Genomic DNA, 26,765 nt, shown 5'->3' with positions numbered 1-26,765 from the left:
GTTATGCACCCAACCTTACAGTAGCTCCAACTAGGTTGTATTTCCCTAGTTTGTTTATGAGAAGGTCATGCAAGACAGTATTTTAAAAGCGACGAACAGGTGAAATTCTCCACTAATTGTGCAACTTTTATTTTCCCCTGAGTCCAATTTTGCAGAAAGCATGATGTTCCCAATAAATTACATGTCCTGGCACTATACTTTTATTTTACTACTTTTATCAACTACAAGCTTTGTGGCAGGATGCTCTTGAGCAGCTCTTCTGTAGTCAGGACACTAAGTAGTTTGGTTAAAAATAGGACCTGTAAGTAGGCAGGTTTTTGGGCCAGACATTGGCAAGGAGAGATTTTTTTAGCAGAGTTAATTCTGTTTGAAAATTATGGTACCTGAATGGAATTATGTTGATATATCAACAATAGTGCTCAGCATTCTTTCAAAGAACAGTGAGGTAAGTAAAAGCACAGCTAGAATGGTTTGTGAGTGAAATCCACGTGTCCAAATTAACCAATGCTCACACAACCTAGTAGACAAAGTTTTAGAGTTAACCTTGCATGGATTTTGGAAATTTTAAAACAATGTGATGCTCGTTCACTTACTGCATCATATCCTATCACATCACTGCCTCTTTTTTTAAAAAAAGTGGTAGGAGCAGTTATAATTAGGCCAAAAGAAAAAAAGCTCATGAGTAGCAGCAATGTGCACTGTAGCTATGCCATGCATATGCATATGTCTACACTGCAATTAAAACCCATGGCTGGCCTGTGAAAGCGGACTCGGGCTTGCAGGGCTCGGACTAAGGGGCTCTTCAATTGCAGGGTAGATGTTTGGGCTCAGGCTGGAACCTGGGCTCTAGCATCCTGTGAGGCTGCAGCTTGAGCCCAACAAACATCAACACAGCAATTAAATAGCCCCTTAACCTGAGCCCCGCAAACTCAAGTCAGCTGGTCTGGGCCAGCCATGTATGTCTAATTTCATTGTAGACCTACCCTAAGACTCCATTTGAGCATGGCAATGCTCACTAGGGCACAGGTGCAAGATGTGCAATACACAGCTGTATAGCCCTCTGAGAGGTACAGGAGCATTTTTGAAATGGAGAAGTCCTGGGTATAGCCTTCACAGATTCACTTCAGTCTCATGTCCAGGATGGCTTTCAGCAGAAAAAGTGAGATCAAGAATCCTAACCTTATCACAGCTGAGTCAGTCTCAGGAAGTGGGGTTCTTTTGCCCCCTTTTTTGTTTTTGCCTCAACCTAGCCACCAATTGCCTACGTTCTTGTAGACACCTGAACAAGCAGCTCTTGCATGATCACCCTTTTTAACAATGCCATTGTTCCTGAGCACAACCTGTTGAGCAACACTGGTCAGGAAGAGGCAGGTCCAGATGCAGCCTGGGCCCAGCGTCTTGTAAGTCTTGAACATTAGGACTAGAACCTGGGATTTGATGTGATATTCAATGAGGAGCCAGTGGCATTTAGTGCATGAGGGCAACAGACTCATATCATCCTGTGTTGTTTTGCAGGTCAGTTGCTGTACTTGCAACCAGCCAACTCTTTATATGAATTAGGCATTCACAAAGAGTTGCAGCGGTAGTGAGCATGGAGGCCAGGAATGCCTGGCTTCCTGTGGCAAACTTGGCATCTGATAAGGTAAACTATAGCTTTGTGGCAAGAGATGGATGAAAGATGGTGTTGTAACTTTGCTGTTGTTTTACCATCCTGTCTTTGGCAGCTGTTGCTAATGGGGAATACAGTGGCAGTTAAGAGTCTATGAAGAACCAAATGCTGCAATTAGCCATGAGACAAGAAACCCTTCTTAGCTTAGAGTGGTATGATTTTTGGGTAGGAGGAGTGTATCATGGTTTTGAAGATTTCCTGAGAGCATGTTATTCCATAACTGCCTACAGTGGTGTGTTTGCTGCACCTTTCTCTGAAGAAGCTACAACGTCCACTACCAGAGCCTGGATGCAGAACTGGACTGATCCAATATGTGATTAATTTCAATTCTGAATACAATAATACAAATTAAATCTGATGTTCTACACCCTGTTCTGTGCAGAAGTTAAAGGGTTTTTTTGGATTTAAACATGCACAATGAAACTGACTGATTTCTGAAAAAGCCATGATGCATTAGCACCAATATTAATTATCATACTGTTTTCCTCATGCTCTACTTGTCCCTGGAGTAGAAAACAGTTTAAATGTTCATTTTCACAGTATCTATCTGTGTTTGGATTAATCTAATTCAGTATTGACAACAATGATAAAATGACGGTTCAGTGGCTACTGCAGTCATCCTACAAGAAATGAAACACCTTGCACCATGACAAATGGCCAGTGCTGTAAATCTGCAAAATAATTTCCACCTCCTAAATTTATTTTCAGCCAAAGTAACTGAAATAAAATAGCCATCTGAAGGAGTTCTAAGTGGCTGCCCCTTCACTAGCCAGCTATTTTTCCTACATCTCTTCCCTCCGTTGTTCAAAATAGTTCAGTGACAGGTTACCAGCATGCACAAAGATAAAGTAACAAGAATAGATCAGAGTGAAGACTAACTGTACAAATGTGATTCATACTGCTTCTTCAGATTTGTAAAACAGGCTTGTACCGATATTAACTACTTGATTATTTCCAAACACCAATTGTTAGAGAAGGGTCAGAACTGGAGCATAGGATCCAAACACCGCAGAGCATTAGATAAATTTAAACCTGACTCAATCCAAAATTCATCACTCAGAAGCATTCCTAATTAGAAAAAGCAATGTGAAAACAACAGAAATAATTATTTTCATCAGCTGTTTGCTTTTTAATAGTTCACATTGAGAACTGTTATCTTATTAAAAAAAAAAAAAAAAGTAAAGTGAGTCTAAACCACTACAGTGAAACTAGCATATATTGTTTTGAACATTATTTTAGCTTACTATAGTGTGCAGTTATTTGCTCAGTTAATGTCAATTGGTGTAGCTACTTTGCCTTCAATGGAGCCATGTGGAATTATACTGCCTGAGTCTGGCCCCATCTTTTCTTTTTTTAAATCAGGCCTTATGAATACAAGGTTAACCTACATGTTTGTGACTCCTTTAAAAGCATATGGAAGTGTAATTTAATGCCCTTGGAAGCCTATTCCTGAGCTTAGTTACCCTTATAGTTAGAAAGTTTTTCCTAATATCTAACCTAAATCTCCCTTGCAGCAGATTAAGCCCATTACTTCTTGTCCTACCTTCAGCTGACATGAACAACAGTTGAGCACCATCCTCTGTATAACAGCCCTTAAAATGTGAAGACTTATCAGGTGCTCCCTCAATCTTCTTTTCTCAAGATGAAACTTGCCCAGCTTTTTAACCTGTCCTCACAGGTGAGGTTTTCATAACAGATTATCATTTTTATATATGCTCTCCTCTGGACACTTGCCAGTTTGTCCACATCTGTGCTAAGGTGTGACACCTAGAATTAGACACAGTACTTCATCTGAGGCTTTTGCAGGGCCGAGTAGAGTGGGACAATTACCTCCTTTGTCTTACATGCAACACTCTGTTAATACACCTCAGAATTATATTAACCTTTTTTAAACGGCATAACATTGTTAACTCTTTCAACTTGTCATCCACTATATTCCCCAAGATCCTTTTCTGCAGTACTACCACCTAGCTAGTTATTCCACATTTGTTCATGACAAATCCATGCTGGCTAGTCCTTAGAAACCTGTTATCTTAAAGGTGTTTAAAATTGATTGATAATTTGTTCCAGTATCTTTCCAGCTATTTAAGTTAGGCTGACTGGTCTATAATTCCCGTGTCCTCTGTGTTCCAAGGGAGGGTGTGGAATCCCCATCATTGGAGATTTTTAAACAACATGTTGGATAAACACCTGTCCATGGATGGTCTAGGTTGACTTGGTCGTGCTTCAGCAGCGGGCTGGGATTGATAACCTCTTGAGGTCCTGTCCAGACCCACATTTCTATGATTATTCATCCACCATTTCAATGCAGCTGCCTTCAAGTAAAATGCAAAAGATATTCTGTGCCAGGAACTTTCAGAAGAGGAAGAATAACTTAAATTCCTGTGGTAGTTGTAGTAGACAATATAGTTACTTGAGTTGGAATTGGCCAGGACACTGGAGCAAACCTCTCTTATGCAAAACAGTCACTGGTGCTTCAGTGAACACAAGTGGCAAGGACCCATTTTAAATTATGCTTCTATTCTGAAAAAGAACTGAAGAAATGGCATTGTGGGATTTTTTGTTTGTCTCTCACTGACTGTTATCAAATTTTCCAGCCCTGTAAACTCGGAGTGGGACCTGAAAGTCTAGCTTCACATAAATCCTTACGTAAAGCCAACTGCAATAAAAAATGAATCCTTTAATTGGCTTCAGCTCCAGCTCATGTATTACCAACAAAAGAGATGCTGCAGGCCAAGTTATGCTCCCAGTTACATTTCTGCAATCCCAATGGAATCACAGTTTAACCACCAACATCTTTATTACTGGTGATGGCACATGAGGAAAGAATCCAACTGGATTTTCAGATCCCAGGATAAGTTTTGCAGATGTGACAGTTAGAAAAGCCACTCCTTAAATTATAAACTGACAAAAACTACATATGGAGCAATTAAGGGACAGCATACATGGGATCCCCCCATAAGGCCTTTTTACAGTACATTTTCAGAGAACAGATCTTTGAGGGTCTTCTGAGAGTGTGCACCCATGCACCATCATTGGACATTGGAAAAAACAACTTCATTTCATGGAGCACCTGGGTTTCTCTCTGTAAGCCAGGTACTGGCTAGACTGAACACTGCTGAGCTTAGAATGTGATCTTGACAGATATCCCCAGAAGTCTATCACTGTCTTTCTGGAAAGCTTACATGCTTTCTAGTTAGATAAAGATGATTGGGCTCCCTTGAAGATTTAGTGTTCAGAATAAACAAAGTTCTGCTCTTATTTGGCTATTATTACCAAATGCAATGATCATAATGCAATGAAGTAAATGAGATTTTATTGACTTTGACCTATAGCTTGTACAACATAAGTCTCATAGGAGTAGACTATGTTATTAGCAGAACTTTCAATGTTGTGACATATATTATAGTATGTAAGTTCAGTGATGTCTTAGAACATCATGTCTTCTAGTCCATCTTCCATAAACTTCTTATAAAGTGCCATAAACTTTGCCACAAATGCTTCAAGATGATAAATGGCTTTGCTGCCCAGCTGCAGTCGGTGCTCATAGAAGGCTGCCATCTGTGCAACCTCTCCTTTTAGTTGCCCATCACAATTATTTAGAAGTTCTGACAAAAGGCCCTAGAAGAGAAACATATGGCAGTTTTTAAAAAGGATGAACTATTTCAAAAGCAGGGTAGCATGGCAGATACTATTGTTAGGCATGGCATATACTACATTCACTAGTATTACATGTGGTATATGTATAGGTATTGGGAAATTATGTTAACTGAATGTATTATGTTCTTCCCACAATTCTGTTCACCCAAGTCAAGTACCCTACAAAACCTTGCAAAGCTGAATTCAGTCAGCTTTGGGATTAGAAAATAGGAAACCTATCAAAGACAAGATACGTTAGTGCTCTGTCCTAGGTACAAGTTCAGGGGGTGCCTTCATGCCTATTAGTACCTAAAATGCTGTATCCAAAACAAAAAGAAAAAGGTGTATGCAATGGTACCAGAAAACAAGTTGAAATTGATGGGTGGAATCTTAGATGATGTTAGAGACTTTTAGCTTGTGAATAGCCCCATTAGAAATAGAGGTAGCACAGCAGTGTATTTTGCGAACATGCCTTCCTTGTAAGCTGAACTGAACATGCTGCGAGAACAGAAGTCCCGGAAGGACTGGTGGTGTATTAACTTTCTTTCCTGTATCGTACTGTTTTGTTTGTAAACAATAAATTGTCTGAGCTTGGTTATTTGATCTTGAACGTTTTTAATACTGAACCATAACTATAACCAAAATCAATTGGCTATGCTATTAATCAACACCATCATTTTCCAAGAAATAGCTGAGCAAGTAACATCATGATTTTGAACTCACTCAGTGATCCAGCAGAGCAGAAGTTTTCAAGAGCTATCTCATCATCTATCCAATAGAACTAACTTTGAATTGGATAAACACTTGTGGAACATTGTCTTTCCAGAAACTTCTCTCTCAGGATAAATTCCTCATCCTGTAAAATCAGGTGACACAACAGTGCAACTGAACAATTTCTACCTCACTAACAACAACAATAGATTAACAAACTGCGCACCCTCTACTGATGTCATTGGAAACTGCAAGTAAGTGTATAGCCTTGAGGATTCTTCATTTGACAAGGGAAGTGAATCTCAATGGCATTCATCAGGAATGGATGTAAATAAGCTCGTCCCAACAGAATGACTACTTTAAAAAAAAAAAAAAACCATGAGAGAGACGACTGCAATAGTTTACCTCAAAAACTACAAAGGCCTTGATATTAAAATTTTATATTTGAGGAAAAGGGGCTAAAGCCATTGCAGAGGCAGCTCTAATGCAATAAAAAGTGTAAGAGACAAGGTCAGTGAGCACCAACACATCTACAACTGGACTGCATACAAAGAGTTAGTTAAGGGCTTAAGGACACTGCCAAATATTGGTGTCTTCAAACACGTTAATAACAGGTATTTGAATTTATCTTTAACACAGAGAGCACTTGCACAGCAAGACAACTCAAGCTCTCAGTGGCATCTACCCACAGTAGGGCAAAAAGGACAAGGAAAAGCATAACTGAACAGAATACGTCAGGAACACAAGTCAGTTGACATGTCAAGGATTTTACCATAATTTAATCAGAGCGGTGTTTTGTCACTAGAAATAGAGGTTAATGCTGTTGTTACATTTTCCAGATATCTTTAATCTCAACTCTGCCTTCATTTCCTCCAGTATTCTTTCATGCTGCCTACAATCCACAACTCCTGCTTGGTTGCTCCATTTCTTTCCATTTCCCATAGCAACTTCTATGCTTGAACCACTGTCCCTTCCTTAAAATGTCACACTTCCTTCATGAGGCCTTTCAATACCATTGACACTTACAAAAAAGCACTCACTCTTGAAGTTGACTCCCAACCTGTGTATTACATCTGTTTAGATGTAATGTCTGCCTCTGTTTTAGACAGCGAGCTCTTTGGAAGCAGGGACCATGTCTTCCAATATGTTTTCTCAGCTCTGAGCATACCGTTGGTACTCAAAGAATGATCTTGTTTTAATAAGATGTTACCTCCCTCTTTCTCAATAAAAAATGTCCCTTGCCTCCCATTTCAGTCTTTCACCTTTGCTATTTCAGGCAACCATCCGTGTACCATATAGGCTGGGACCCTATCCTCCAGGGCAAGTCCAGGTGTTTCAGTGCTGACCCTGTAGATGTTCCTCAATCTTTGTTGTGAGCTGGTGGCTGCCACCTCTAAAATGCTGTGGCAAGAACACCATGAATTATGGAGCTTCCCCAATAACACCCCATAATCAATAGCATATCAGCCACCAGCAATTCAAAAAACACGGGGATGCCTTCTAGCATGCAATTATCAGGTAAAGTAGAAGAGTCCTGTATTTTTTGTTGTGTTCAGCTGAGCAAAATGCAGATTGTCTTGTAAACTAAGTGAACACTCTCAGCATTCTGAATTAGTCCAGCTTTAAACCCACTCACCCAGTCCCCAAAACTTGGATAATTCAATCTAACAAAGGCAATCACTGGCTTGGGCACACAGACATTATGCAACTAAAAACATTTGTTAAATAAAAGGATTTGAACTAGATAGAGTAGCAAAGAATTCTGGCTCACAGACAATCTGATCTGCGTCTTGTAAAAGGTGGACCTTATTGTTAATGTTAAATTATTTAGATTACAGTTGAACCATGCCTTGTGCTAGATATTTTCCAAAACAAAGCATAAAATCTTGGGCCCCCTGATCTTGAAAACACTTATGAACATGCTTAACTTTAAGCACTTGAGCAGTCCCTTTGATGATCCTGAAAACTTTTAAAAATATAATTTTAATCCTTTTGTCCCAAGTTTGGATTCTCCTAGCTCTGGTTGTGGTGAACAGAGTAAGTGCCGAGGAGTTAAATTACCTTCATTATTATCTCAGGAGGAATGCAGTGGGTTAAGAGTTCATAAAGCCGTCCACGAACTTCAAGTAACCTGTTGGAATGAAATCATGAAGTATTACAGTAATGTCCACCAAGCCTATTTTATATTTCTAAAAAACATTTGTTCTATTATTAAACAATGTTATTGAAACCCCAGACACGGACTGCCAAGCATAATTAAGTTCCCTTAGCCTGAAGCCTTCCTCTAATATTAAGCAACCTGCAGTACTCCCATGATGTAAAGTCAGTCTCAACATGCACGTTGCATAACTCAGAAGTGAGGAGGGTGTTAACAAACAAGTTTTGGACAGTAGTTATGACATGCTCAGGCTGAATCTGGAAGATACAAGGCTCCAGAACGAGCTGTTCTTGCTCCCCCAATCCCCCCTTTTAAAAAAAAACAAAACAACAACCTCTTAATGTGACTTTTGTCCAAGTTCAATGAGAAGTTGCCACAAAATGATTAGAAATCAGGATTCATTTTTATGTTGCTAGTTTACACCTTTCAGTCATCTTGCCCACATTACTGAAGAATCGCCAGTGATTAATTCCCACCAAATTCACCTCTGGCAATAACTGCCTCTTGATAGCCACTTTGTCCTATCTTATCTGAAGTCTGATACTCAGAAGTGCTAGCACTTACTGTGGGTGATTGCTGTTTCCCCCCCCCTCCCTAGATCATACAGCAATGATACAGATGGTGGGGGGGGGAGCTACAAAAGGAAGGTAATTCGGGAAGAGGAATGTGAATAGGTAGAGGAAATGACAGAAGAAGCTTGTCCTTTACAAAGAAAATGTATTAGGGACAATTTGATCTTACAACAGTTACAGTGCCTTGGCATCTGTTATTTTTACCTTTATGTCACTTGTGTGTGTTCTCAGCCTTGTGAATTGTTTTTTTTTTTTAATATAGTTGTGACTCCATTCCAATTACTGTGGATATCTAACTTATGAGTCAGACTCTTAGGCGACAACACAAGAGCTTTCTTCCTTAAAAATTACACCATAAAAAATAAAAAAAAAGAAAGGATTCTTCCCCGAAGATTTTAGGGAGGGCTTGGAGGAAGTTATCCATTGTTCTCTATGTTCCAACAACTTATACATGTGAATTAAAAAAAAAAATACACAGATAAAACAGAATACATTAATTTAGGCAAGTTAAATGAGGTGCAGGGAGAAGGCTAGGCCAGGGGTGGGCAAACTTTTTGAGCCGAGGGCCACATCTGGGTGGGGAAATTGTATGCCGGGGCGGGGGTTGGGGTGCAAGAGGGAGTATGGGATGTGGGAGGGGGTGTGGTGTGCAGGAAGGGGCTCAGGGCAAGGGATTGGGGCAGAGGAGGGGTGGGAGGTGCAGGCAGAGGGCTTAGGACAGGGAGTTGGGGGGCAGGGTGCAGGAGGGGTTCAGGCTCCGGCCTGTGCCACTTACCTAAAGCGGCTCTGGGGTGGCAGCGGTGCGAACCGGGGCCAGGGCAGGCTCCCTGCACGCCTGCCCTGGCCCCACGCTGCGCCGTTCCGGAAAGCGCTGTGGCCCCTGGGGGAAGAGGGGTGGAGGGCTCCGCATGAGCTGCCCTTGCCTCGCCTCCAGGTACCTCCTCCAAAGCTCCCATTGGCCATGGTTCCCCGTTCCCAACCAATGGGAGCTGCGGGAGGCAGTGCCTGGCGGCAAGGGCAACACATGGAGCCCTCTGCCCCCCCGCCCCTGGGGGGCTGCAGAGAAGTGGTGCCGGCCGCTTCTGAGACCGGTGTGCAGCACCACAGGGGACAATCCCACGGGCCGGATCCAAAGCCCTGAGGGGCCGGATCCGGCCCAGTGGGCCATGGTTTGTCCACCCCTGGGCTAGGCACTCGAGTTTAAATGGAATCATAGGGAGCAGGCCTCCCATTAGGGCTTCAAAATAGTACAATTGTATTTCTGCCAGCACTATATATTTAAAAAATGGGCAATTGTTTCCTGTGACCTTAAATGCACCAGAGCAACAGAGAATTAGTGCCAACGCTACTGCTCTTCACAGTTAAAGAGGAAATTTTTTTAGTACTATGGAAAAAACAACCACCTCCATCATTTTCAGCTGGAAATAGAAGTGCTGTGAATAAGCCAGTTTGTTACCTGATACAATGTTACAAAGAGCTGTTCAGTGACTAAAAATCACATCTACCACGCTGCCTCACTAGACAGACAGACACACACACACACACACACACAACATGCATGCATGCATACACACACATTGAAATGATTCTAGATCAAGCAAAGCCAAAAATAAGTATCTACAATTCCATTATTCAACTCATTTCTTCTGTAATCCCCAGTGAGCCAATACTATTTAAAAAAAAAAAAACTTTAACTGCATGCATCCAACTGAAAGGGAGCCACAAAGGATCCAGTTACCACTTTTTGTTATTGTGCTTGCTGGTGGATTCATTAATATGTCTGTAGTTGATGATTTTCACCATGTAGGCTAGGTTACTACGCAAGCCAGAGCACCGAGATGATGTTTGAAAATCATAATTTGGTACAAATTACAGAAATTGAGCCGGTGATGATGCAGCCCAAATTAGAGACATTCTGAAGAAGATTAAGATATGAAAATTTGTGAATACATTGCATTTGGTGATGGATTTAATTGCCAGGGTAACTGAAGTGTCAAATTTTTCAAGGAGAAGATCTGGTTTGATGCTTTGTAAAGAAGTAGAAAATTATATGCTGGAACTCTCAGCAACAAAAGACAATCTTTGTTCCTTATGTCTGAAGAAAAACTTGCCTTAGAGATTACAGATTTGAAGAGGTAAATGTTTTTGGATCTTTACAGACAATACAGCAGAAAAATCAGATCTGTATGCTAGAAACTGCTATTTAATAGATCAGTGCCAGATTCCCCAGGCTATATGGCTTCCACCATTCATATGGTTTCAATGCTTTGACTCCACACAATGGCTTGATGAAAGAAAAATAACTGGCTCATTATTGCAATATACCAGTTTAAATCTTATAGATAACTTTACACAGGCATTGAGTCATGGGGGAAAAGGAGAGTGCCCTGTGTCAGTGACTGCATCTAAAATTTCACATCAGTATCAAATCCACAAGAATAGTACAAGTATATGATCAAAAAACGTTTTAGCTACCAGGCCTTCCGGCCTTTCAGAATATATTGCAGTTAATGGAAATACTGTCATTGTCCTACAACACTGCAGTGGTAGAATGTGGGTTTTACCCACCAACTTATTTAAAACAAGCCAAAGGAAGTAAAGCACACTCCAGAACTTGAGGCATGTGTTAATGGCTCAAGTAAAGATACTTTCTGGCTCCATCATGATACTATCTATTGACTTGAAGGGAGACTAGGAAACAAAACATTCATAGACAAAGCAACATCAGGCAGCACTAGATGTTTTCAGACTGCCGTTGGTAGTGGCATTTTAATGCATACTAAGTAGAGGACAAACTGAATGGAGCATAAGACCAAGTGAGGGTCAGAACAATTTGAAACACTGGCCCAATAATCCAAAAGAGAATAAGGAAAATACAGAGAAATTATGTTAGACAATCACAGTAGCAACAATGTTTTATTTCACTTTAACTAAGAAATGAGACCACATCCAGAAACTAGGACAGCTTTATTGTCTAACTCAATTTTGAAGTCTTATATGCCTGTGGGCAAATTATCAGAATCCTTTTCCCCAAACCTTCCATATACTTTTGGCTACAAAGCTCAGTCATGATTTAAATACCATGAGGTAAGTAACTTTTAGCTTGTTTACCACTTTATCATTTAGAGCAAAACAGACCAGAACTGGCTTCCAAATTCAGACTAGTGCTACAAAACTCCAGGGTACCTGGTCTGTGTTTATAATGGATATATACATTCAGCACAATCACAACATAACAGTATGTCCTGCTTATTTATTTTGTGACAGAGGCTAACTTGGCTAGATTAGATTTCAGAAACTAGTAATTTCCTGTAGGCTTTAAACCCATTTACTTTGGATGCAAAGCACAGGTAATCCTGTACAAAGCTATTAAAATGCCACCAAACATTTAATATAAAACAACTCTGATAACCTAATAGTTTACAGTTAGAAGCAAATAGTTCCACCTACCTCTGGGGAGTCTGCTGACTGACAATAGCATTTGCAGTCTCTCTCAGATATACCTCCCAGTCTGTCTCAGGGATGTCCTGATCTGAAGTGAAAGGATACCTGCACAACAAGTAATCTCTCATATTTTAGCAACAAGCTTAGAGCAAATGTGTATTTTTCTAGAAAGAGTAACCTACATTAGTTTCTCCAGTGACTTACTGCTGGACTCTGCAAGCCTCACACATAAGCAGTGCCTTCCGAAGATTCCTGCCAGACTTTTCTGCTAGCCTACGAGCCAGATCCTGAGGAAGAGTCAGCCCCTCCTTCTTGCACACACTGGACAACACATGACAGATCTAGATGGAAAAGACGTACCATGATGATACAGAAGCTCCCTGACTTACGCAAGCGTTCTGTTCTGGAATGCCTTGCGTAAGTTGAATTTTGCGTAAGTCGGGAACGTATCTCCAACAATTACGCCCTTACGGAACTTACGGAATTTTTTCCGTAAGTCTGGATTTCTGTAAGTCAGGTTTGCGTAACCCAGGGAGAGTCTGTAGAACTAACATAGGCATTGTAGTTGTAGCCGTCAGTCCCTGGATATTAGAGAGACAAGGTGGATAAGGTCCAAGAAAAGATATTAGCTCATCCATCTTGTCTCTCTTTAGTGAAACAGTTCATAGCCCAAAGACTGTTTTCAGGCTTAAGCATCTCTAGAACAGCCACTGCTTTTTTGCAGAGGTCAGCCAGGTATAAGGGAGCAGCTCTAGTTTGCCCACTCAATGGATATTGTGCATACTGATCAAAGGCAAATACTGGACTACAGAGAGAGATGGGTCATTTTCTGTAATATACCGGTACTTTACATATACACAGTAAAAACTTGGCTGATGAAGTTTCTACTGGAGGCTCATTTTTGCTTCCAAACCTACATCTTCAATACTGGGAGCAGGAACTCGCACTGCCAGACATCTGCTTTGAATAGGTGCAATGATTTTTGAAACGGAATTGCAACACAGGATCAGTCTGCAGGTGGCCATATACTTTTCCATGGTTCTTCGCAACGCATGCTGAGCATCTTTAGTAAGTTTATCCACTTCTGTCAGCAGCACCACTGCCAGAGGGAAAAAAAAAGCTTAAATTATCTTTATTAGAAGAGTTTCACAGTAAATTGGAAAGTAATTTTTTGTTTAAGTTTTAGGAAGATAATGAAGCAAGGCGCACAGCAAGCAAGATGCAATGTGGTCCCATGGACAACTGTGCTGGGACTCAGAAGACTTGGGTTCTTTTTTCAGCTGTCACTGAGATGAGGAGATACCTTGATCAAGCCACTTCACCTTCTACATCTGTTTAACTCCTACTCTTCATCAGTCTTGCCTATTTACATTTTGCTCTCTTCAAGGCAGGGACTGTAGGTGCTACTGTGATGCAAATAATCAAATTAGGTTTGAAGGCCAAGAGAGTCACTGTACTGCTTATACTATGGCTAATACAGTAACTAGCAGTGTTTCCCAAGAATTTTAAGAAAGGGTTGCAGCTGAATTTTCTGAGAACCTATGGTGTAAGGCAGGGGTCCCCAACGCGGCGCCCGCGGGGGCATCTAAATGCACCCGCATCCTGGCCAGCAGTGGAGCATCCGCCGAAATGTCGCCGAATTTCTGCGGCGTTTTGGCAGCGACACCTCTCCATGGCGTCGCTTGTCAGCGGCAATTGATGTCGAGAGGCGTCGCTGCCAAAATGCTGCAGAAATTCGGCGGCATTTCAGCAGGTGCTCCACCACCGCCACGGTCCTTCGTCTGGCACCTGCCAGACGAAAAGGTTGGGGACCACTGGTGTAAGGAAGTATTAAAGCGAATAGTTTATCAATACACTTCTTTGATTACAGACTCATACTTTAATTTAATGAGTGGAGGAGGTAGAAAACCCCTTGTGCTGAATGCTGGAGGCCCTTTATGCACATTGCTCTCCATGTTTATCCAAAGAAGTTTCAAAGTAGTTAGTGGACATATTTTACTGGATTGTAGCAGATTGCTAAAGTTTGGTAATAGCTCAAATTTAATGTTTCCCTGAGAACTGTGAAGAAAATGGTATGGCATATCAAAGCTAGAACCACTAGTACATTATTTCTACTCTACTGTATTCTCTCATCTTTCTTGGGTTTGTCTGATTTTTCTTTTTGCATTTATCTCTGGTTTTGGGGTTTCTTGGTTTCAGTAATTTATATTTGGAAACAGTGAAGAGGAAAACTGGTATCTTTTAGATTAGCAGTCATTTTCCCTCTGTAGTTCTTCCATGTATGAAGTGCTTCTGCACTGAACATTTCATACAGAGTTGGACAGCATAAAGAAACTGAAAGTGACAAATATATATGAAGGACACTGAGTCCTACTTCATTTCCCTCTGCTACTAATGCCACATGAAATAGGCTGCTACTGATGGGCTGTCTATCAACCATCATACATACATCCATAATGGCCACCAGTCTCTGACAAAAAAGCATGAAAAGTGACCAAGTTTTGGGAAGGCTGATATGAGGCTCACTGTAACAATAAGCAAATCAAGAGCTGCATCTATGCGACGTCAACATCTTTTGCTACAATCACAGAAATACTCTTCACTGTCAAATACAAACTAATGCCATAAAGAGAGAAATGTCTGAGGCAACTGGTGAAGATACAAGGTGGAAGAGACGTGTTTACTTTTCAAGTACATCTTCAGACCCGGTCAAAACAGTCACAGAGGTTTTTCTCCTCCAAAGTTTTGGCCCACGTTTAACCTGTTTTACTAACCTTTAAAATCTCTTTGAGTACTTGTCTCAAGCTGTTGGGATTGTGCTACTGTCTTCAACAGCTCCTGAATTACCACACGGTCACTGTTTCCTGCATCACTGTACAAAGAGTTCAGATAACAATTGATTTTGTTGTAACACTAATTTCTTTTAAAAGTGCCCAGGCCATATCTACAGTACATTCTTCTAAGTAGCAACTGAAGCAGTTATTTTTTTAAAAGCCCAAAATGTAGCTTTTAAAATAAAGAACACAAGATGGACTGAGTTTCGAATTCATTTAATCTTTAATCTGTACATTAAGTGGCTATTGACAAGCTATTGTTCTAATGTTTTGAAACTCATACCCTGCATAGACTTGCATTGTATATGTATGTGAGGAGGGAGACCAGTTAAGAACTGCAAAAAATTATGTTTGTAATGTAATGGTATGAGAAATCAGCTTTTAACATCTCTTCTTACCAGCAATAGAAATACAGTATTTCTTGCTTCTGAACTTTCTAAAAGGCCATTTTGTCTTTGGCAAAAATGCTAAATCAGCCAGTAGGACACATGGCTTTCACTGAATACAAACACTGATTCCAGCATTATGAAGTCCTCCATGTGCCCATGGAAAGGGCTAGAGTTATAAGTGGAGATCTTGTTCAAAGAACTTGCAGGTTTAGTGTCAGCTTGAAAGTTTCTGAAACATGCCTCCTCAGCCCCCAACATTGCCTGTTTTCTTTTTATCTGAAATTGTTATAAGAAGGTAGCCCCTTCTCTTTTTACCCTATGTGGTGATTTGCCTCTTATAGCAGAATTTGTGGGCATGTTTATTTTCTAAATTATTTCAATGTAACCCACACTAAAAGTGTGGCTCTCTGTCCTCATCTAGCTGCTACACCACCCATAGGAGCTTATGATTCTGCTACTGGCTTCAAGCTACTGGATGCTTTTAGATCCAAAGGTCCCAAGTTCGTTCACCCCCTGGAGATGTACCCTCCTGAGGTGTCATTACAAGGAGAGGGGAAACTCACAAAGCATTAGGGTGTAGGAGGAAAATGGATTCTCCAGCAATGGGAAGTTCACCAGTGTTACCATTGTCACAGATGGCTATTTCAGGTATAGGACTGAAGCCAACTCTTCCCCACAACCCAAAAACTTAGTGTTCTGACAGAAGAAAACCATGCATTCTCTGCAATGGCTTTTTAGACCCTTCTGACCGCATAACTGAGCGGTTGATCCAAATGCCATGCAACATTTAGTGATAAGTTCAAAGAATGTATGGATTTCCAGCTTGGGTGCCAAACAACAAGTAATAGAACTGATATCAGGACTAAGTAAGATGAAGTACAGAGGCTTCCCAGGGCCATACACTTTCAGTGACTCACAAGTAGGGGCATTTCCAGCAGATCGGGACGTGATCATTCCCCCTATTCAGCACTGGTGAGGCCTCATTTGGAGTACTGTGTCAGTTTTTTTGGGGCCCACACATACAGGATGTGGATAAATTGGAGAGAGAGAGAGAGGAGGGCAACAAAAAATTAGGGGGGCTGGGAGCACTGAGAGGGAGGAGGAGGGGCTGAGGGAACTGGGATTGTTTAGTCTGCAGAAGAGAGAGAAGGGATTTGATAGATAGCTGCTTTCAACTAAGGGGGGGGTCAAAGAGAGGATGGATCAGAGACTTCTCAGTGGTGAAGACAGAAGACAGAACAAGGGTTAATCAGGTCAAGGAGCAGAGGGGGTTTTGAATGCAATACATTTAAAAAGCCTACCTCTGTGGCTACAACCAATAAAAAAGTGATTTTCATTTTAAAACTAGCTTTTGCTTTGGAACTGGGGACATCCAAATTTCACAATGGAAGTTTTTCATCACTTAATATACAAGTTATCAATCAAATTTGACTCCATGTGATATCTTAATTTGCATGTTTTGGCATTTAAGTGTGATTTTAAGATGATAGAGTTGCTACTTCTTGAAATGATGTATGATGTGTGTCATCACAGATATATCAGTGGTTTGACAGCTGACAGAATGATCAGTTGTCTCAAGGTTCTTTAGGTCTTTCAAGAGTTTTCAGGACAAAAGGCACTTTCAATGAGAAAAATCTTATGTTCTAACAGGTTTAGTACCAGTAGGCTTCATCAATATCTCATACAGAAAATTTAGTGCAGGAATAAAAAATTTAACTTATGACTCAGTTTTTGAAGGTTCTTAGTGATTAAGCTACAGTTATTTTAATATAGGCACCTCTCTGCTATAATAGAGAGTCTGGTTAATAATTTAGTGGGCAAAGGGGTAGGCTAAGCTTGATGTTATTTTACTGTTTCAAACATTTCAGTGTGAAGATGGTTAGGCAAAGCAGAGTTATAATTCAAGCATATGTTCTGTTTTCTCCTTTTCCATACAGAGGACTCCATTTAACAGCCTCTGCCCATGGCAAGTTACGTAACCAGCAGGCAATGTCCTGAGTGTCACAGACGAAATCTGTATAACAGTTTAGAGGAAATAAAATCGCTTTAACAAACATTTATAATAGATTTAACACCTGTATGTTTCCACCCCCTTTTCTTTAAGTTCATTTTCTCTTTGTTGACCTTTTACTGTGCTCCATATTACTTAAATGTACCATACTACTTCACTGAACATGGAGTGATAATTCAATCAGAATTCTATAGGTGGTACTGATACTGACATTCATAAACATTAGTAGAACACAGATTTATATGTTGTTTGTTCAGTTACATACAAATGGAAAGATACATATGTCCAATTCAAGACGTATTTATTCAAACTGTTAGGTTTTAACTCCAATCAATAAAGCACAAGGGTAAAGAACATTGATACTAACCAAAAAACACTAAAGTAGACACTGGTATTGTATACATTTAATAGGTAGTTAGTCTACATTTTAGGATATTTGCATTTGGAGTAGAATATTTAAATTCTGTATATCTACAAGTAGTTTCTAAAACATTAGGAGAAAGTCAACTTGTATTATCAGAAGTTCTGTGACCTGTGTTATACAGGAGTTTGGACTAGATGATCACAATAGTCCTTCTGACTATATAATCATGAATCTATGAATTGGCAAAATCATCAGAGGAACACTAAAATTCTCCGTATTTTAGACCAGAAACACACCTGAGCTTTTTTTTTTTATTACAAAATAATTTGTACACCACGCATACTTTTAATATTAGTTTTTGCATTCTTATTAAAGGGGGAACTAAACAAAAATCATTCAGGGCCATGTTTTCAAAATTGCCTTAACTTGACCTCTGAATTTGCAGATCCACCTGTTTGTAAGACCTAACACTCACATTTTGTGCACAATCTGCTGGTAAGACAGCAAACTACTAAATCAGTGGTCCCCAACCTTTTCGTCTGGCGGGCACCAGACGAAGGACCATCCGCCGAATTTCTGCGGCGTTTCGGCAGCGACGCCTCTCGATGACGTCACTTGGTGGCAAGTGGCGTCATCAAGAGGCGTCACCGCCGAATTTCTGTGGCGGCGGCGCTCGATGGCGTCACTGTGGCAAATCATGTATTTCAAAAACCTGGTCTGCACATTTAGGGCCTAAATCTGCAAACAAAAGTTTTTTCTTCAAAGGAACTACTTGCTTGAGTAAGAGGTTGAATCCTTAGAAATCAAGGCTTTTTGAAAATGTGGTCATTCAAGTATAATATCATAATAAAAAGAATATTTAATTAGGAACTTACCTTGGATTAACTTCAAGATGATAATTGCTTGCAATGGTGCTAATTTCAATTTTCTTTTTAGAGGGTGTCTGTTTAGAAAATAAAAAAGTTAAGATTTCAAAGCATCTTATTTTAATATAAAAAAGTCAATTTTTGGATTTGAAGAATTATAATTGGCAGATCTGGTAGCTTAGCAGCAGCATTATGGCAAAAGACCTGGATTTGGGGTCAGGTTCATACATCTTTCTCTCCATGTGAGTGGAGGTCAGGAGGATTGGGATGTGGTTAAACCTCTAAAAAGATAATGATGGCTGTTTACTACAAGAGTTGATCTACTATCAGAATTAATAGAGATTCTGGGCATGATAATGTGCTGTCTCTTTCAAACGATCATTTTAGAGAAATAGTTTTTGGACATCAGGAAGGTTTCCTCTCCATGAATTTTTGGAGGGAAGTAGGGGGACATGGGAGGAAGTTCCTTTCTCTCGGTATGTAATTACAAATCTGTTATTGGTATAATTTATATGAACATTTCTGTTGCCTCTGAATTTGGATCCAAACTGGTATATTTCTACCACTAACAGGCTACATTGTACAGAACAGTGTTTAAGTGTATTTCTTCCTATTATGGTGAATTGGAGGAGATTCATTATCAAGTGACTTATCAAAAGATTTTTCTAGGACTAATTAGATGGATTTTTTCCTCTATAAACATCACAATCTGTTTCTCTTTTCTCGCTGAGTCACAAAAAAGTAGTACGGTTAGTGCGCCTTTCCTCACACCAATACCCAGAACATTCCACTAGTTTTTTTCCACTGTCATATGCCTGTTCCCTGTACTAACACAGAAGGAAATGAGTAGTCAAGCAAGGATACTATGGATGCAATGGTTACTAAATTATTTCCTTTAAGTAACAGCAATGAATAAGAAAAACTACCTTGTAATAAGATGTCAGAATCAGCGATAATGCTCTACCTACCATACCAAATATGATAGTCAGACCACTGCTGAAGGAATTAAAAAGAAATAACGGGAGAAATTCTATTTACAATACTATGAAATTTTAGTGTTCCTCTGATGATTTTGCTGATTCATAGATTCATTATTATGTAGTCAGGACTATTGTGATCATCTAGTATGACCTTCTGTATAACATAGGCCACAATCTCTGAATTAATTCCTGTTTGAATGCTTTTCTAAAAGACATGCTCTAGAGTTCACTCAATTTAAAATTTGCCAGTGGTGAAGAATTCACAACCACCATTGGTAAGTTGTTCCCATGATTAATTACCCTCATTGTTAAACATTTGTGCCTTATTTCTAATCTGAACTTTTCTAGCTTCAATTTCCAGCCACTGGATCTTCTTATACCTTTGTCTGCTAGATTGATAAGATCTTTATTATCAAATATCTGTTTCCCAAGTAAATACTTAGACTGATCCAGTCACCCCTTAAAACTCTCTCCTTCCCAATAAGGACTTTTAATTGATAACACAGCATCTTAAACAATAGATTTCAAGTGGCTGCCTTGTTCCCCAGGCAGCTAATTACTGAAACAGATCTCTTCTCTTGTTGAAACTGTCACTATGGGAATGATTAGATAACAAATTATGACAAACATAAATGGGAGAAAGATAACATTAATGGTTTATAAGTAAGGGCCACAACATAGATTATCAATTGAGAGTTAGATTTGAGTTAACCTGAAGCAAAAATTCAAGCACTGGGCCCAATTTTGATCTCAAATACACAAGTACATTCAAAGTAATGCCAATAAAAGCAACATGAAAGAAATCAACATCAGAATCTGGTTCTCAGTACTTAATGCTAAGGACATACCCTGCAGTGCAGCCTGGCCACAAAGTGCAAGTGTGAGGGAGACTGACAAACTAAAATTCACTTGGTCAGTGGAAAATGTTCAAGTGACCAATTTTAAAAGTGAGCTTGAACCTTCTACCGAGGTGAAGAAATCTGAACATTTTGGAATTATATTGGCTTTCGTTTTACTATTGTGGACCTCTCTATAGGAATACATACTCAGCATTCTAGTATATAAAAGAGAGGATATATATATACACAATTATTTTCTTTAAAAAATGCACATGATAAATTTCTTACTGTTATGTTCTGATGTTCAATTCTCAGTTTCTCCACTCCTGCACCATACAGCTCCCTTAACAAACACATTATTCTGGTCTTTTTTCCAGCTCCAGATGGTCCATACACTAACAGATGAGGGAAGTCACCACACTGAACCTGCAAACGGTGCAATAAAACTAATTAATGTTTCCCCTATGCTAGGAAATTAAACTGCATCAGATGAGGACTTTCCTTACAACATTACTAAAGTAATTTTTCATATACAATTCTACAGTAATTCAATTTAAAAATATAGCCCAGAATTAGTGGCTCTTTGAATTTCTTTCTTCCAGGTATACTTCCATCATATATGCTGTGTGCCTCTGAAAATTAAAGATGATGCTTTGTTTTGGGTTTTTTTGAGAAAGTTTGAAGGTATTACATTTGCTCCTGAGACTTCTGCCAATTTTTGTGGTTACACAGTCACTTTCATCTTTTTAAAAAGATGTTTCCATCCTGCTTGTTGCTAAGTGAAAAGCTCTCACAAAATGAAAAACAGACTGACACAGGGAAACAGCAAAACTATCCACAAAATAAACTAAAAATAGAGAAAACTGTGTCTCTGCTCTCTCTCAGCTACAATATACTATGAGTATTACCTGTAACAATATAAAGATATTCAAACAAAAGCATAATTTTTAATTTGAGTGTCTCTTTAAAATGACAAAACTAGTTTTTGCTTCTGAGAGCACCAGTAGCCGGTTTAAAATATATATTTCACTAAAACCTAGCTTCAAAGCTAGTTTTAGTTAGATAAACCAAGAAGTACAGAATTCAAAGAGTGAATCTAGGGGTTAGACAATCTGGATAAGACTCAGGATATCTGGGGACTTGAACAGTTTTGTACCCAGGGGGTTTAGTCCCATCTTTGACCTTAATCCCTGTGACCTTGATCAAGTCATTTATGATCTGATGGTTTCAGAAGTGCTGGACACCAACAGCTTCCATAGAAGTCAATGTATAACGTGGGTGCTCTGCATTTCTGAAAATCATGCTAATAAATCTCTTTGCGACTCTTTCCTCTCCCATCTGCTTAATGGTAATAGTGATGGTGTGAGGCTTAATTCAATAACACAAGTAAAATGCTTGCAAACCTTTGCATGGAGTGCATTCTACAGAAGAGAAAAGTTTTTTCCCCCTACATGTCAGGGCTTGTCTTCACTGCAAGTTAGTTTGAGTTATTACATATGAGTTGCTAGCCTAGCTCAAGTGTGGGTATGTCTATAGTACTACAGAGCCTATGTCAGCATAGGTATGCCAACACAGCCCTGTGCTGTAGTTGCAGCCTATACCTACAGGAGTAGGTCACCTCCACAAACAATGTTATGAATGTTGACAGAATCCCTCTTCCACCAACATAGCTACACTGGAGGTTTTGTTGGCATAGCTATGTTGGGCGGGGTATAGGTATTTTTTCCATATCTCGGACCAATGTAGCTATGCTGACATAATTTAAGTGTAGACCAAGCCTGAGAGTGACTACACTGTGAAACAACACTCAAACTAGCAGGGCAATTTGATCAGCAAAATGGTGACTGGATTAGTAGCTTCATTGGATAAATATCTGATGCGTTGTAACTCACTGCTCATCCCCACTGCATTACTAAAGCACAGGAACATCAAACACCCACCCCCATCCCATCCCACCCACATCAGACAAGCCAGTTAGAACTCAAGCTAGAGATATTTGTGTGTAGAAAGGAAGTTAGGCAAAACTCCAGTAATACCTTGAGCTAACACTGCTGTGGGACAACACTGCAAGGTGCCTGCCATCCTGGGTCAAAGAACAGGTATCATTTTAAGTCTGGCTATCAGCTGTTACATTTAATTGTTTATAAAGCACACTGAAGATGAAAAGAGTTCTATTTATTGTTTGTGGCAGGGATTAAATGGTCACAGTGTACTATGTACAAAGTACTATTTGGACAGTAAGCAAACTATTTCCTCATTATCAGTTTTCATATTAGCAGGATATACATTTCCAATAGGGTGACTGTATTACAGTGCACAGTTTCTTCCCAGACTGTTATTTTTATTCAGTTATTGCACTTTTCATTTTGTATTGTAACAGAAATAAATATGCAGTATTGAAGGGCAGGTGGGTGTGATGTTACCATCCTGCTACCTGAGACAGATGTAATACAAACGGCAGCTCTACCACCCGCTTTAATAAAACAAAGTCACATGCACAAAGAGAGTTTGCAAAACTTCATCTCCTTATTCTCCTCCCTAAGCAAAGCAAGCGGGAACTTAGCACTAATAACTAGAGGGCAGAGGCTGCTCTGTTGGCAGCCGTGGGCGACTGGGAACAGACTCAGACTCTAAGCCAGCACTTAGGGGACAGCAGCCCCTCACCAGTAAAGCAGAGGTGCTAGCCCAGCCCCAGGAGACCCCTGACAGTGCTACGGGGGGGGGGGGTTGTTTAAAGAGCGCGCCCCCTGCTGCCCCGGGGGATGGGGCGGTTTCCGGGCCATCGGGGGGGAGACAGCACAGGGCCAGGGGGAGATGGGGGTAGCAGGGAGGCAGTGGCACCAGATGGGCCGCTGTCCTGAGGAGGTACCAGAGGGAAGGGGGGAGGGTACCAGAGGGGGGTCGCGGGAGCTCCCTCGCGGCCCGGGGCTGGGGGGCAGAGGGCGGGAGCTGGTCCCTCACCAGGTTGCGGAGCTGGGCCGCCTGCTCGCGGTGGTAGTCCACCCTGCCGAGGGCGCAGGGCCGGTACTTGTCCGCCCAGAGACTCATCGCTGCGGGGCCCTGGCAGAGCGGGGTTGAAAAGCGCGCGCCGCCCCGGCCCTCAAACCCGGCCGAGAACAGCCGCTACTACGGAGGCCGCCTCGGGACAGACCTAACCGACACGCGGAGCCAGCGGAACGCGCCCAGGCAGGCCGCGAGGGCGGGGGAGGGGAGGAGAGCGGGACGGGAGGGGGGGCTCGCTCCGTGCCCAGGGCGCGGCCTTTCCCTCAGGGGGACACACCCCCAGCAGCCGGACATGTCACAGCACCGTGACCCTGCCCGTCTCCCGGCCAGTGTCCTAGTGCCGCGAGAGCGCGGCCCCGCAACGCCCCGAGCCACCGCAGTAGCCCGCCCGCCCGCAGCCTGAGCCTTGTCCAACCCACTGCAACGCAGCAAAACGCCCAGCGCCATTTCCTGCAGCGTCTGACACGCCAAGCCCTCACAGAGCCACTATGTGACACTCCCCTTAGCATCATGTGCCGGTACCATCTCATCTCAGTCCCGACCACTGTGTAACACTGTGTCTCCTAACAGCCAGCGCACCTAATGCCCAACAGCACCCTGCCCTGCAGCAGTCCAGCCAGCCAGCACCTCACAGCATCACTATGCAGCATGACACTCAATGCCACCCCAGTGCACTGCCTCCTTACCACAATACCCTACAAGCACCACAGCATAACGCCTCACCAACCATAATGCCTCTCCGTACCTCAACGTGGCCCAGCACCGCAACAAAAGCTCATGTAGCACAACACCCTGCCCCACAATGTGACAAATTGCAGCACTTCAACACAATGTCCCAGTTCTGTGATATCACAACACCACAGCATGGCACTCTGCACCACTGCACAACATGCTGCACCCATAGGCGGCAGGTTTGTATAATTTTTGGTGGGGCCCAAAATGGTGGTGCCCCCCCCACTCCCGCCCTGTAAGCCAATATAAAATGAAGCTACAACGCGTCAGTGCCACAAGATTACAAGGTTGGAGAAGGGGTAGGGAGTTCCAGGGGCCAGTCAAGGGACAAGGAGCGGGGGGGGGGGGGGTGGGGGTGGATGGGGCCGAGGTTAGGAGGGGCAGTCAGGGGACAGGCAGCAATTGGATAGGCATGGGAGTCTAGGAGGTTTATCAGGGGACAGGTAGGGGGTGGGGTCCTGGTGGGAAGTTGGGTGGGGTCTCAGGAGGGGACAGTTGGGGACAAGGAGAAGGGAGGCTTAGATAGGGGCTGGGGTCCCAAGGGGCAGTTAGGGGCAGTTGTCTCGGGAGTGGGTAACGGGGAACAAGGACCAGTGGTGCTTAGATAGGGGGTGGGAGTCCTGGGGGGCAGTTGGGGCCGGGGTCTGGGGAGGGGGCAATCAGCGGCCAGGGGCTGGGATTCAAAGGGCTCTGAGCTGCTGGCAGCCGCTGGGAGCCCTGAGCCTTTTAAATCTCAGCCGCCGCGGCTGGGATTCAAAGGGCTCTGGGCTCTGCCCCTGCGGGCAGCCCAGAGCCCTCCGATTCCCAGCCGCGGCTGAGATTTAAAGGGCTCTGGGCTCCCCGCGGTTGCAGGCAGCCCAGAGCCCTCTGATTCCCGGCCGCGGCTGGGATTTAAAGGCTCTGGGCTCCCGCCGCAGCGGGCAGCCCAGAGCCCTCTGATTCCCGGCCGCGGCTGGGATTTAAAAGGCTCTGGGCTCCCCGCGGTTGCAGGCAGCCCAGAGCCCTCTGATTCCCGGCCGCGGCTGGGATTTAAAAGGCTCTGGGCTCCCCGCAGCAGCGGGCAGCCCAGAGCCCTCTGATTCCCGGCTGCGGCTGGGATTTAAAAGGCTCTGGGCTCCCCGCAGCAGCGGGCAGCCCAGAGCCCTCTGATTCCCGGCCGCGGCTGGGATTTAAAGGGCTCTGGGCTCCCCGTGGTTGCAGGCAGCCCAGAGCCCTCTGATTCCCGGCCGCGGCTGGGATTTAAAAGGCTCTGGGCTACCCGCAGCGGGCAGCCCAGAGCCCTCTGATTCCCGGCCGCGGCTGGGATTTAAAAGGCTCTGGGCTCCCCGCAGCAGCGGGCAGCCCAGAGCCCTCTGATTCCCGGCCGCGGCTGGGATTTAAAAGGCTCTGGGCTCCCCGCAGCAGCGGGCAGCCCAGAGCCCTCTGATTCCCGGCGGCAGCTGGAATTTAAAGGGGCGAAACCTAGCTCCAAATATTGGTGGAGCAGAGCCCCTGATTTTGAATATTCCTGGGGCTTTAGCTCCACGAGCCCATATAAGTTGGCGCCCATGGCTGCACCTCCAAAATGGTGCCTCCACATCACAACTGCAAAACACCTGCAAACCAGTGCCCTGACCCACTACCACAGCCTAATGTCCCACAGCAGCTCCGCCTGGATCTAGCACTATGCAGGTATCAGGAAATGTTCTCACTGTTTCATAAAGTGGTCAATGAATCTCTTACCATTATTCACAATTGGTTTCCATTTCTGGGTAAATTCAAGTCATTCCCATGTAACACTATTTTTAAAAATCATCCCATTGTCTCTGCAGTATATACTTCATTTGTTTTGTGCTGGAGAAATTAATAGCACAAAATCCATTTGAAGCACCAAGTACTGAGAATACAGTACTTGTGCATCTACCATCTTTGGAATTAAGTACTTCCCTGTAGTATGAACTGCTTCACAATTCCATATGTGACTTTTATTCTCATTAGTTGTATGCAGTGTAGTTATAATCTCGTCCTGAAGCCTTTTCCCCTCTCCAGCTAGCTGTCACGGGAGAGCTCATTCAGACCCTGCTTACATAAATATCACATGATTGTAAGCTAATCTCATGATTTTTGAGGCTGACTAATGGTTTTTGAACTCTTAGGGCTGGCAATGCTGGGTGTGTGTGGGTGACCCCATGTTGGCCTCCCCAGATGATGGAGAGAAGAAAGAGATAAGACTGTGAGAGTCACTAGATGTGTGGGCAGCAACAGCCTACTAGATCCGGTAGTGGTGGACAGCCGAAGAGTGAAACAGCATGGGAAAAAACGGGAGAGGGATAAAACAGAAAAGGAGCCTGCAGGGAGGCATGCTCACTTCTTCCTGCCAGTGACCAGACCAGTAAGAATGTATGCTGTCTCTTGACCTCTGCAGATGGCCAGCAGGAAAGAAACTAATTTCCTGTGGAAAGGGAACATATGGTCCTTGGGTTCTTTGTTTCAGTCCAGTCTCAGTGTTGCAGAATAATTATGAGTCAATGAGTCTCTTATAATCCCAATATCACCCCTTAAATCTGTAAACCCA

At 42.4% G+C, this 26,765-nt stretch overlaps 1 protein-coding gene and 2 long non-coding RNA genes across 5 annotated transcripts in view; 2 read left to right on the top strand and 1 right to left on the bottom strand.

Annotated features, from left to right (window-relative positions):
• Positions 1 to 17,501, top strand: part of LOC120400884 — a 23,117-nt gene extending 5,616 nt beyond the window's left edge. Inside the window, exons 2-3 of the long non-coding RNA XR_005596129.1 lie at positions 1,516 to 1,642; positions 17,354 to 17,501. This is a non-coding gene — a long non-coding RNA (uncharacterized LOC120400884). The remainder of the gene's footprint in view (positions 1 to 1,515; positions 1,643 to 17,353) is intronic.
• RFC3 (replication factor C subunit 3) lies at positions 4,969 to 25,957 on the bottom strand. Of its 3 annotated transcripts, none has more exons than XM_039530108.1 (9): positions 25,934 to 25,957; positions 20,765 to 20,902; positions 18,667 to 18,734; positions 14,968 to 15,065; positions 13,111 to 13,292; positions 12,398 to 12,534; positions 12,200 to 12,298; positions 8,081 to 8,150; positions 4,969 to 5,290 (listed from the first exon to the last, which is right to left on the bottom strand). In XM_039530108.1, exons 1-9 carry the CDS (start codon positions 25,934 to 25,936, stop codon positions 5,099 to 5,101), a joined length of 987 nt encoding a protein of 328 aa, XP_039386042.1. In that variant the 5' UTR covers positions 25,937 to 25,957; the 3' UTR covers positions 4,969 to 5,098. The 3 variants fall into 3 exon arrangements, with proteins under 3 accessions (XP_039386042.1, XP_039386035.1, XP_039386049.1); XM_039530101.1 differs by lacking the exon at positions 25,934 to 25,957 and adding an exon at positions 23,438 to 23,708; XM_039530115.1 differs by lacking the exon at positions 25,934 to 25,957 and adding an exon at positions 22,513 to 22,536.
• Positions 23,716 to 26,765, top strand: LOC120400875. The gene is made up of 2 exons (XR_005596124.1): positions 23,716 to 24,390; positions 26,347 to 26,765. It is a non-coding gene; the product is annotated as an uncharacterized LOC120400875 (long non-coding RNA).

This window comes from Mauremys reevesii, linkage group 1, assembly GCF_016161935.1.
Source record: "Mauremys reevesii isolate NIE-2019 linkage group 1, ASM1616193v1, whole genome shotgun sequence".
NCBI classification, from domain to species: domain Eukaryota; kingdom Metazoa; phylum Chordata; order Testudines; family Geoemydidae; genus Mauremys; species Mauremys reevesii.
Note: the sequence above shows the minus strand (reverse complement) of the source record. Positions and strands in the feature narration are given on the sequence as shown.